Source organism: Rhinolophus ferrumequinum, chromosome 3 (assembly GCF_004115265.2).
Source record: "Rhinolophus ferrumequinum isolate MPI-CBG mRhiFer1 chromosome 3, mRhiFer1_v1.p, whole genome shotgun sequence".
NCBI lineage: Eukaryota > Metazoa > Chordata > Mammalia > Chiroptera > Rhinolophidae > Rhinolophus > Rhinolophus ferrumequinum.
Window position 1 is genome coordinate 100,427,488 of NC_046286.1, and position 11,845 is coordinate 100,439,332.

At 45.5% G+C, this 11,845-nt stretch overlaps 1 protein-coding gene across 1 annotated transcript in view; it reads right to left on the reverse strand.

The window, feature by feature from the left end:
* EZR (ezrin) overlaps window positions 1–10,584 on the reverse strand; it is a 48,628-nt gene extending 38,044 nt beyond the window's left edge. The window contains 1 exon segment of the mRNA XM_033101640.1: window positions 10,415–10,584. Within this exon segment, the coding sequence (XP_032957531.1) occupies window positions 10,415–10,426 (12 nt within the window). The 5' untranslated portion in view covers window positions 10,427–10,584.
* Window positions 10,585–11,845: the final 1,261 nt, after the last annotated feature.

Sequence of the window (11,845 nt, forward strand, 5' to 3'; positions counted from 1 at the left end):
CCCACGTGAAAAATAGCATTTCTGATACCCATTAATGTCCATTTTTCAGCTCCTTCTTTTTGTGTCTATAAGTAGAATTGACTTGTACACTGGGAATGACATATACTGGTAATTTTAACATGGGAACTAAACTAGAATGCTTAGACACCACTTTACATAGGAGAGGGAAAGAAATAATCAAAGAATGCTACACTCTGCGAAAGAAACTATTCCGTTTCAGAAACACCAATGATCTACATCCGTGTTCTTTCCCCACCTCAAGGCAGGCAAAGTAAGTTATCATTTGAGGTTGCTTTCTCCTTATCTAATAAACTTGTTTCTGTAACATGTGATTTCAGTTTTACTAGATGTGTCACACATACTTCAGCACCAATTTAGTTCACTGAAAAGTGAGGTTAATTATATCCACAAACTTAGGATCCCATAAAAGAGAAAAAAGTAAGGGACTGGGCCAAGCAAGATGGCTATCACATGCCACAGTGGTTTTCATTCCAGGCTCGTAAGACACAGAAATTAAAGACCTATAGACTAAACTTCATTACCCACCGGGAATGCACTATTTTCTTTGTAAATGTAGAAGTCTGTCAAGAGCCTTTCCTTTCTAATCTAGTGGGGGAAGGAGAGAGCCGGTGAGAGAATGAAAATGTCAAAACAACGTAATTCCTTTGGTAACCTATTGTTTTAGGAAAGGACAGAGAAACAAACCATACTTAAATCTTGTGCCATTTCTGATATAAATCTTTGCCCCTAGTTAAGATCACATGTGCAGTAATATTTTGCAGTGTTAAAGAACATTTCTCTTATAAGAAGAGATGTATTTGAACTTGACCAAGTGTTTACTTTTGTCATCTATCAAAAATAGAGTAAGACCCAAATAGTTTTTTAATCCAAACTAAAGGAGTAAACTTACAAAATTTGCTTGAATAAGCAATGTCCATAAAACTTGTGCTTTTAAACCACCCTGTGTTTCTGAAATTATACTAAGTTGGAAAAAAAAAAACTTCTTTAATTTATACTTTGTCACAATCAAGTATGTTACATGGGAATGAGATTACAATTATGTTCATAATTACTTGATGGGAGCAAGAAGACCCAGCATGTACTTTATAATCCTGTCCCCCATCCCTCCCCCCCCATCCTGCTACTCCCGGGGCTCTGGTCTGCTGCCTTTCCTTCAGGTCGGTCCTACCTCCTCCCACCCGGCCCCCCGCGGCCGCAGCGCCAGCGTAGACCCCATGCACACTGAACTCTGAAAATGGCTGCATGAAATTGCACTCAGTAAGGCCCCATTTATTACGCTCAGTTCCAATTCTCAGCTCTGAGAATGCAGCTATTGAGACAATGACCTATTTCCAGCTGGGTCACAGCACTCTCCCCCCTCCCCCACGAAAAACAATCGTGGGAATGCAGAGTAAGAGTGGGACTAGTTGGGAACAGACAGTTCTGTGTTTCCAAGTCAACTGCAATTCTGACTAGCGATCTCCTTTAATAAAATATTATGTGGAGGGCAAGATGGTCCAGGTGGGATTTAATCACTCCTTCACTGATCAGCACACAAAAGGTCTCCCAAGAAACGGGTTCCACCCCAGGAGTCCTAGGAGAGCGCTCACCAGGACCCAGGACCCAGCCGCGGGCGGGGCAGGCCCCCTGGAGCCAGTCCCAGCTCTTCGTGCAGGACTCCAGACCCCAGGGGACGGAGACGTCCGTTTCTATTGGCCCTCTCACGAGACTCAAGCATTTGGTGATTTGGAATCAAAACAGCATCTTTCCCTTTCACCCTTACAATGTGCTTTTAAAACAAACTTTTTATTTTGGAAAATTTGAAACATTCACAAAAGTCGAGAAAACAGTACAATGAGCCCCCATGTACTTTTCATCTAGCTCTGACAATTAACTTTCTAGCATTCTTGAATCATCTACTTTTTCCACCAGTTTTTTTTTTAATTGTTGGCAAACTTTAAGGCCATTATATGTATCATTTCACTTGTGAACGCTTCAGTTTGTAGTCCTATAGGACTTTACACACACACACACACACACACACACACACACACACCCTACCACTATCATTTCCAACATAATTAAAAACTATTCCTTAATAAAGTTCAATCAATATTCAATTTTCCCCCATTGCCTCAAAAATATCTTTTTACAGTTGATTTGTCCAAATCTGTTATGTACTTTGCAGCCTGTCTTCACACCGTATTTCCAAACTGCCCTGTTTGGCTAGTTTTTTAATAAACATCAAGTGTTCCCCACCCTGTTTGTCTCCCCATCTAAGTCCCACTTACTAGTCTCACCCGAATAGCAATGTATTATGTAAGCAGATACTTGAACAAGCAGCAGCATCCATAATTATTTAACCAAGGCAATGAAACACTTTAATAAGAATACTATACTAATATACATAATATTTGCATAAAGAGGTGGTGGTTCTAATCTAATATTTATGTTCTACGCTTTCGCCAACTGATCTGTGGTTCAATTGGCTCTTTAAAAACATAAGGAACAGGTTGGATATCCTTCTAAGACGTGTTTTACAAGAAATCTATAGAGGCAGTGATGGTGCAGTAGGCAAATTATTCAAAAAGAACAAATTTCTCTGAACCTCAGAGCCTGAGAAATGATGGAAGAATTTAAGTGGGATGGCAATTGATGACATGCTTATCACCAAACATATTTGCAAACAAGTTCTTGGAGAAATGTCATCCTGGCTCATTGTCCAATGCAAGAGTGATTGATCCAAAAACAAAAAACAGATTCAGAAGTCACTCTGCCCAGTGGTTTCAACTCTTCACCCAAGGAAGAGTGAGTGAAAGAGTAAGTGCTTTTGCCTCGTGGCAAAACCTGGATGGAAACTGACACAGGTCCCCCATCATGCCCCAACACTGTATTAACTGTTTGCAAGTAGGTGTTTTCCCCTCTTTAGTCACTAATGTATTCCCAGGACCTAAAAACCTGACACATAGTAGGTACTCTATTTGTTGAACGAACGGATGAATTTTGTGGAGGGATGTGGGTGGTTTTCATTGTAGTAGCAAAGGACAAAAAGTAGGGTAAAATTTATTGCATTATTAGGCTAAGTCAGGAAAAAAAAAATGCCCATCGTGAGACATGACAGTTGATTTAATCAGATTAAAATGTCGTAGTTATAAGCAGTTCTACATGTACTCTGCCCTCCGTGGTGAGGGAGAAGAGAGCCAGGCACAGGGCCAGGAGCGTCCCAGGGCTGTCCCTGCCCTGGCGGCCTCATCAGAACCTCCAAGGTAGGTCCCGGGATCTTGGTCCCAGGTGAGGAAGCAGGGCCGAGGCTGAGAAGCTCGCCCACGAGCACCCACTAAGAGGGGGCACGTTTACCCACTTGGTCACCCTCTTTCCTTCTATTTATTTGTCAGTAAAACAAGTTTGCTCCAGAAGCAGAGAACGAACGATGCCTCTCTCCAACGATGCCTCTCTCGCTTTTGCAGCCAGGGAAGAAGGCAAAGAAACAAGTATCTAACATTGTTACTGATAGAAATAAGTCCTATCAAACAAAATAAAGTGGGGTACAGGGTGGACAGTGAGGGGGGCTCGTATTTTAGACAGAGTGGTCCAAATTAGGGATTGAATTATAAAACCATCTATAGTCAGAAATTCATATACACACTATGGTAAGTTAAAAGTAAATTTTACGTTATCAGTGATTAAAAAAAAAAAAAAGCAACTCATTTATGTAACACTCACCTTCCAACTCAAGTATCAGGTACAAGTTGCTTTCTTTTGGCATATACCAAAAAATCTGTTATTATACAATGGCTTAGCAAGTGTGACACCAGGTGCTACCACTTTCCCTATAGAAACAAGGGCCCGCCAGGACACCAGGCTTGTTTAAAATCTGACCTCAGCACCAACCAACCATACCAGCTCCCTGGGTGAGCTTTCCCACTCCTATCCAGACTCAGCGCATGAGATTTTTTTATTTTTTTTTTTAAATTGGAACCAATGGAGTAGATTTGTTTCCAAATATTACTAGCTTAGTCATAAGATATAATAAATGCTTAACAATAATTATTTTTATCCTAAAGCAAGGGTTGGCAAATTTTTTCTAAAGGGCCAGATAAACATTTTGGGCTTTGAAGGCCGTATTTGGTATCTGTTGTATCTTATTGTTCTTGTTTTAAACAACCTTTAAAAATATAAAAACTATTCCTACCTGGTAGCCCCATACAAAAATAGGCCACAGCCAGATTTGGCCTTGGTCAACCCCATCCTAAAGTAAAAACTATTCTTTATAATATCTGATATGACTTCTTTTACATATATAGACAGTTTTAAACTGATCTTTTCTCAGAAAAAAACAGAAAAGAAAATTAGGATGTGGAAAGTGACTTCAAACTTAACACAAAGGTAGGCAAAATTTGATATATTTGGTTATTGCAGTTTGATCATCAGACGGTATTTGTTCCTTTGTTTTATCAATAAAAGTTGGGTCAAGATCAGAAAATTTTCATTTTGCTTCTAAACTTTGTTTTCTCAAATACATTAGACTAAAAAGATAATTATGTTAATGCAGATTTCCTTTGAAACACTATTACCTTTTATCTGTAAGATGTTAGATTTTTTTTAAACAAGGGCTTAGAGAATGCAATGTGAATCCTAATCAAAGGAAAACAGAACTGACTGCTGCTGCCTAAGGCCCTGGTGCACTGGTGAGTGAGCTCCTATGCATCCAACACCCACCTGAGCGTCTCACCAGCCGGGAGCCCAGCCTTCCCGGCCTCTCCAGGCCACAATTAATCTTCTTCTGTATTTATCTCCATTGCAGAGCACTTACCATCCCGCACAGCAGTTCTTTAATTACCTACCTGACTCCCCTAGTAGACTGAGAATCCCTTAAAAGCAAAATCTGTCTTCCTTATTTTTATAAGTCCCAGCACCTAGCACCTAATGGCACACAACAGGGCTTCAATACAAAGGAAGGAATCCATAGGACCTACAAGGGGATTTTGACAACTAAACGACATAGAGGGTGAAAAGGAGAAGTCAGAGTATTCCTTTTCACTAAGTAACCCAAACATTTCACATGGCTGTTTTCCTTAGGTCTACTGACAAACTTTACCTGATTTGTAGCAACTTGGGAGCTAATACCTTCATTTTAGCTACAGGTTACACTGAACAGTTTGTAAAAAGGATTTGGGGGGAGGGAAGTACACAAGAAATACATCAAGCTTACATAATATAGAAATACATAAAGATAAACTGTTTGAAGTTTATAGATATAAGCTTTGTCTCAGTTTATTTTATGAAACATTCTTTTCATTTAAAAAGTTTACTCCCATTTTATAGATGACAAAATTCAGGTTCACAAAAGTGAAATGGCTTGCCAAGTACCAGTAAATAGGTTATTATGAACCTTCTTCATATGGCTCTTTAGATTTTTATTTGGAAAAATTATGTACATTAATTATGTATTAAGCATTTTATTTTAATCAAAAGTCTCTAAGTCACCTTACAGTGTTTCTTTTTCTTTTCTTTAAAAAAACTATTTGCAGATGGAAACCATGAAGTATTCTGAGCTGAGCAATGAATTGCTTTGTACACCTGAAACCAATAAAAAAATAAAACTAAAAATAAATAAACTATTTACAGAAAGTCTAGAATGGGATCGTTATTCTTTATGTCCACACGCATGGATGGTAAGTGTGTCAGAAGGAAAATAATGCAGACTTCTGGTCTCTTCAATAAATACTCCATATTTAATTAGTAGTGGCAAACATAGTGCTTAAATTAAAAACTAACTGGAGTATTTGGGGAACCCATAGGGATAACTCAAAATGCATTCACTGCTGTCGAAAGCAGGCTGTGAATTTTACTGCTTCAGATTAGAGCTGAAATGTCTAAATACTGTAAGAAGGCCGGCGTATTGAATCATCCTAAGAATCCCCAAATTGCCGATACACAAAACTTTGTATAAGTAAACCGGAATAGTATTTTTTAGGACAGTACCTAACAAGAGAGGTCAGTGAGAACTAAGAGTGAAAAGGAAGAGAAATGGGCTCCTTCTTCCCTGCCTTTCTTGTCTCCCCTCTAAGAACAAAGAAAGCCAAAATGTGAGGGCCCAGTGGTCACAGCCAGATTAAGCTCTGCAACTGGACTCCCTGTAGAGAGAGCAGCTCAAATCAGAGAGATGCTATCATACATCTTAGCTGGCCTTGTCTTTCTGGAGTTTGATACCCATCCAGCTATCTCCTTTTTCCCACCCCACCCACATTCCAAATACCAGCGATGATGGCACCCACAGCGTTCAAGCTGAACTTTATTGAACTTGAAGGTGACTGTGCATCCACTCCCGAGCCCTCAGAGCAACAGCGTCCACCGAATGGACACTCTGGGACCACACTGGGCTTTGCTGCTCCCTCAACACACCATGAACTCTGGTCTCTGCCACACAGCCACCAGATTCAACCCCATTGAGGGGACTTCATTGTACTGCTGGGGTCCAAGAGAAAGGAATACATAAAGTCTGCCATCTTCCTATGAAATCAGCAGTTCCCAAACTCTGGGGTGCATCAGAACCATCTGGGGAGCTTCTTTAAAGCACAGGGACTCAGTCCTACCTACCTGCAGGGATGGAGACTCAGCAGTGCTATAAGGGACCCAGGAGTCTATAAGTCTCTAATCGTGTGCACCAAGGTTTGAGAACAACGCACTAAATTAATCCTAACTTTTAACTTTGTGTGTGTGTAGTGTGTACATACACTCAAGAGAAACATAAGAAGCTGCCGGATGATTTTTAGTTTCTGTGGACTTAGAAATACTCTAGTTTAAAAAGTCTGGTATTTGTGTATATTTTAGGAGGCGGCAGTTACAATTATGAAAGGAAGCAAGGACTTTTTCTCATCAATCACAGTTACAAATTTATTAACAACCTGTAGAAACCAAACCCTCAACCTTCCCTCCTTACCCCTGGTCCTTGTCCAGGCTCCTTATCTCAGAGAATGGCACTGCCATCCTTCCAGTTCTGCAAGCTAGGCACCGGAAGTCGGCTGACACCGCCCTCTGCCCCTGCACATCCATCACCAAGCACATCAAGTTTAACTCCCAAAGACACCCACTGTTCCCCATGTGCACCACCACCACCACCTTGGTCCAAGCTAGCACCACCTCTTACCAGGGCTACTCCAAGTCTCCCATCTCTCTCTGTTCCTGCCACCCCCTGCCTCCTACCGATTCTCATATTGCCGCTGCAGTAACCTTCAAAAGGCCGATCTGATCAGGTCACCTCCTTCCAGTCAAAACCCTTCTGTGCTTCTTCCCGAGTTAAGCCCCCAAAATGCCTGCATGTGGCCTACCAGGAAGGCTCTGCAGAGCTGACTGGCTTCCCTGTTGCCAGGCTGGTCTTCACTGGGAACGCTGAACTCATCCTACTCCCTCCACCGCAGGGCAGGGCCTCTGCACAGGCTGCTCCCTGCCTCCCTCCTTCACCTAGTGAAGGCCTCTCCATTCTTTACATAGCTCAGCTGTCATCACCTCCTGGGAGCCTTCCTCACCTCCCTGACTAGCACTCCCCCAACCGAGACCAGCACACATCATTAGATACACGCAAGTTATTTTAGGACTACTGTCTGTCCCCCTCACCAGACTATAAAGCCATCACAGGGACTATTTCTGTGTCAGCTCATCTCGGTAGCCTCAACATCTAGCATGTAATAGTCAACACCCACTGAGCTAAGGACAAATGTACAAAACAGACTCATTGTGCTTTTGTGTGAGAATGACAAATGACTAATCCCAGCCAGCACTTCTCACTGCCATGTGGGAAAATCTTAGCCACCTAATTGACCATCTGCCCATGGTGAGGAAGGAGGGGTGTACAGAAAACAGATCCCGTGCGTCCTCAATTGGTGAGAGGGACGGAAAATGTATCAGTATATTAAGTAAATTCTGTCCCTATTAAAATACATAGTGGAAAAGGCTACATATTCCCAGAGGGCCAAAGTAATCTCAGAAATTATCTTAAAATTCGGCACAGCGTAGAATTTTGAACACACTTTCAGAGTTTCTCACTGAAGGGAAAATATCCTTGTATTTTAGAAACTTCCGTACTGACACAGGAATGAAAGGCTAAGGCCACACTGGGGCCACTTGCAGGCAGCTCAGTTCTAAACTCCTCAGAAAACAGCTTCAAGAGGACCTGGCCGTTAAGGCCACACCCTTTTCACTCCTACACTGGCTGTAGTGGTTTTCCTTTACATGCCTCCTGCCTCCTTTCCATCACAATGAAGAAAGCGAGTGGGGGGATGGAAGGAGCACCGCAAGTCACCCAGAACCCTGGCCCTAATTCAAGTCACATGAAGAAAGGCTTACTTGTATTTTACAAGGCAAAATCTCCAAAAAACCACCATCCCCGAAAAGGGGGTAGGTACGGAATTTCCCAAGTGGCTCACCTAAAAGGTGACCTGGCAACATGTTTGGATATTGTCACTGTAGATATCATATAGTCTTTCAAAAACGTGCCTCTGGTTATCGGGACCCTAACATACAAGCTGATGGCTACTATCATTCCGTTAAAAGTTTAACAACTGGCTTCATTTTGTCAGAAAAACATTTTCCATCACAAAAGACTTTTAAAGCAAAATGAAATTCAAATGTACCTGCCGTAAGAAACTGCCTTAAAAATGAAGACTATTCTGACACATGCTACAAAATGGATGAACTTTGAGGACATCATGCTGAGTGAAATGAGCCAGACCTAAAAGGACACATACTTTGTGATTCCACTTATATGAGGTCCCTAGAGGAGTCAAATTCATAGAGACAGGAGTGGTTGCCAGGGCCTGGGGAGGTGGGGTTGGTTAGTGTTTAATAGGTAGAGTTTCCGTTTGGGAAGATGATACCTATATTTCAGTACAATTAAAAAAAACACACCGAAAAAGACATTTAGAGTTCATGATGAGAAATGAGAAAGAAAAGCAGTGACTGGAAACCGGTTTACTGACTTGTTTCTGAGGTATATGTTAAAAGCTGAATTCTGAGTCTTTTCTTTCAGTGAAATAAAGAAAACCACGCCTTGACCACTGCCCCACGTAACGCTCGCGACAGGGGGCTGTGTCCTGAGTAAGGGATTGTATTTAGGTCAGTTTTGTATCACAGGCATTGAAAAGCCTGGAGGTCACGTGCCACTTGCAAGTTTGAATTGAAAAGAATTTTGTGTAGGAAAAGAATTTTCTGCATCATGAATGAATCATCTTGATGATGGATGTAACTTAAGCAGAAACTACACTGGCTTCTGAATCTATTAGCATATTAACATAGTAACTTATTTAACCTAACAGTAAAACAAGACTTTATTAAAAACTCCTTTTGAAGAATCCTACATTTAATGGTAGAAAAAGCACATAAGCACTGACTACAGAACTTGTTTGTAAAACTAGAAAGAAATTTCACACCTATCTTTTTATTGCAATTTTTAATGAATCCAGACATTTTCTCCACCATGATTCACAACTCAATCTGAAAATTGAGACTCCTCTCCCCAATGTCTTGTCACTGCTAAAGCTGGTGGAATATATACAACTTTCTAAGAAATGCCCATCATAAAAAAGCTGCCCTGTTCCCACAACTTAAATGAAAGCCAAAACACCCTAGGCCTGACCAGCAACCTAAGTGAGATGGCCACATACTCAGATTCAAGGGGACAGAGGTGCCGGCAAGCAGCCCTTTAGAAGGCTGATGTTTATGGGGTGTATAGCAGCAGGAGTGCACGGCCAGAGAGAGCAGCAGAGAGGCTGCTTAGCCTCCGTATCAAACTCCAGGATAGCCTTCCTTCATCTGCAATTCAAGTCCATTACTAAACCTCTTTTCGAGATAGGAATCGTGCTGCACAAGCAAATTCCCGGGGTAACAGAACACAGCCTCGCAGGCCTGGGGTAAAACGAATGCCCGCCACAAAGGCTGTGTCTCCTCTGCCAAATGCCCGGTAAAGCGCCAAAGGGAGATTTGGGGTGCATTTGGTTCCGGACCCTTGCATGGACTCGGGGTTGCTGTCCGTCATCGGAAGCCACCTGGCTCTCCCAGCGATTCAGACAACTGTTCAAGAACCTTCCAAGTTGCATTAGAATACTTTTTAAACAGACCGAAGCAGTGCCAAAGGGATTCTAATTTTTATAAAAGCCCATAACTACTGGAGGGGAAAGGGAAGAACAAACAAAACGACCAGGGAAAAGCATCATCACCGTGTTTTCTTCAGGAGTTCCACGAGAGGACCAACAAATAACAGCGGGGACAATTTTTCACTCCTGCCCTCTTGTCGGTTTAAAAAAGAACCTTGCCCTACAAAGAGCTGTCCCAGGAAACCACCCCCCCAACCCCCCGGTAACTTCGCTTGAAAATAAAACCCGAAGGTCCGATCCAGCCCAGAAACTGGGTGACTTACTGGTTTCGGCATTTTCGGTTCCTGGTGGGTTTTCCTCAATCCTCTGGAAACAAGTCGCCAGCAGCAGTTGAGACGGCTCTCGGGACCTGGAGGCAGAGGAAACCCTTTAGAGCGCACAGTACTCCTCTTCCCGCCGCCGCGCCGGGAGACTCCGCGCCCGCCCAGAGCGCTGCTGCTTAAGAACCGGCCGGGCGGGCGCCGGGATGAGTCACCGCCCAACCTGCAATTACCGCGGGCCGGGCGGCGGGCCCTGCAGGAGGGGCCGGGCCGGCGGGGAGGGGGCGTGCGCCAAGGGGGTGCAGGGCGCGGGACCTGGGCGGCCGCCCCTGCGGGGAGGAGACCCGGTCGCGGGGGTCGGCGGGGAGGGGGCAGGGGCACGGAGCCGGGCAGGGAGGGGGAGGGGTGGGGGGCCGGGGCGGGGACGCGGAAGCGGCCGGAGGTGGGGGTCCACCGAGGTACGTCTCGGGGCTTCCAGGAAGCCAGCGGGGAGCCCAGCAGACAGCCAGTTTCACTGTGGAGCAACCGTTTGCCCCAAGGCTGAAACCGCAACCGTCAAGCCTTTGAGAAACACTTTTTAAAAATTGTCCCCGCCCGGCCGAGCGAGGCGGGAGGGGCACGGGCAGGGGCGCGTCCACGCAGCCCGGGCTCCGCTGGCACTTCGGGAGGGGGACCGGAGGGCACTAGTGGAAACAGGAAGGTCGCGGAGCTGCCAGCGCAACCACACGAGCAGGTTCAGCTTTACCTGCCGTTTATTAGGGCCGAACAGGAGAAACGTGCGCTGAGGGCCGGGCGGGGACCCCACCGGCCCTACACCCTGGGATCCCGAGCCCCCGAGCCCGGTCGGCGGTGGGGTGAGCCAGGCTCCCCTGGGGGACCACCAGCCCGGGGATCGAGCTCGGTCCTCCCCTCCGCCGGGCCGGCCCGGCCCGCCACACCTGTCGGCGAGTCCCCGCCACTGTTCCCCCGCGGAGCGCGCGCCGTGAATACCCCGGCGGGGCCCGACCCGTCCGCCCGCGACGCCAGCCGCTCGCCCGGCTCACCCGCGACGCCTGCAGAGATCCGCTGCGCTCCCCAGCTGTCGGTGCGTCCGCGCTATGTGCCCGCGGCCCGCGCTCCCGACTGTCCCCGGAGGGGCGGGGTCCCGGGGCCGCGCCCCCTGCCGTGGCGCCCGCCCGACCTGAGAGGTGCGCCCGCGCGCAAGATGGCTGCGGCCACCGCCCGCGCCCCGGGACACCCTCCGCCTCCCACTCGCCCCGCCCGCGGGGCGCCCCCGAGGGTCTCTTAGACCCGGCTGGGGGCGCGTTCTGTCTCCTACACCCTCCTCTGCCTCTCTCCGAAGTGAGGACCGTTTCCTTTTCGTACCTGTCCCCTTGCCCTTGGAAGAGAACTCTGCCCAATTTGGTTCAACTCCTGATTGCAGTTGTAAGTTGT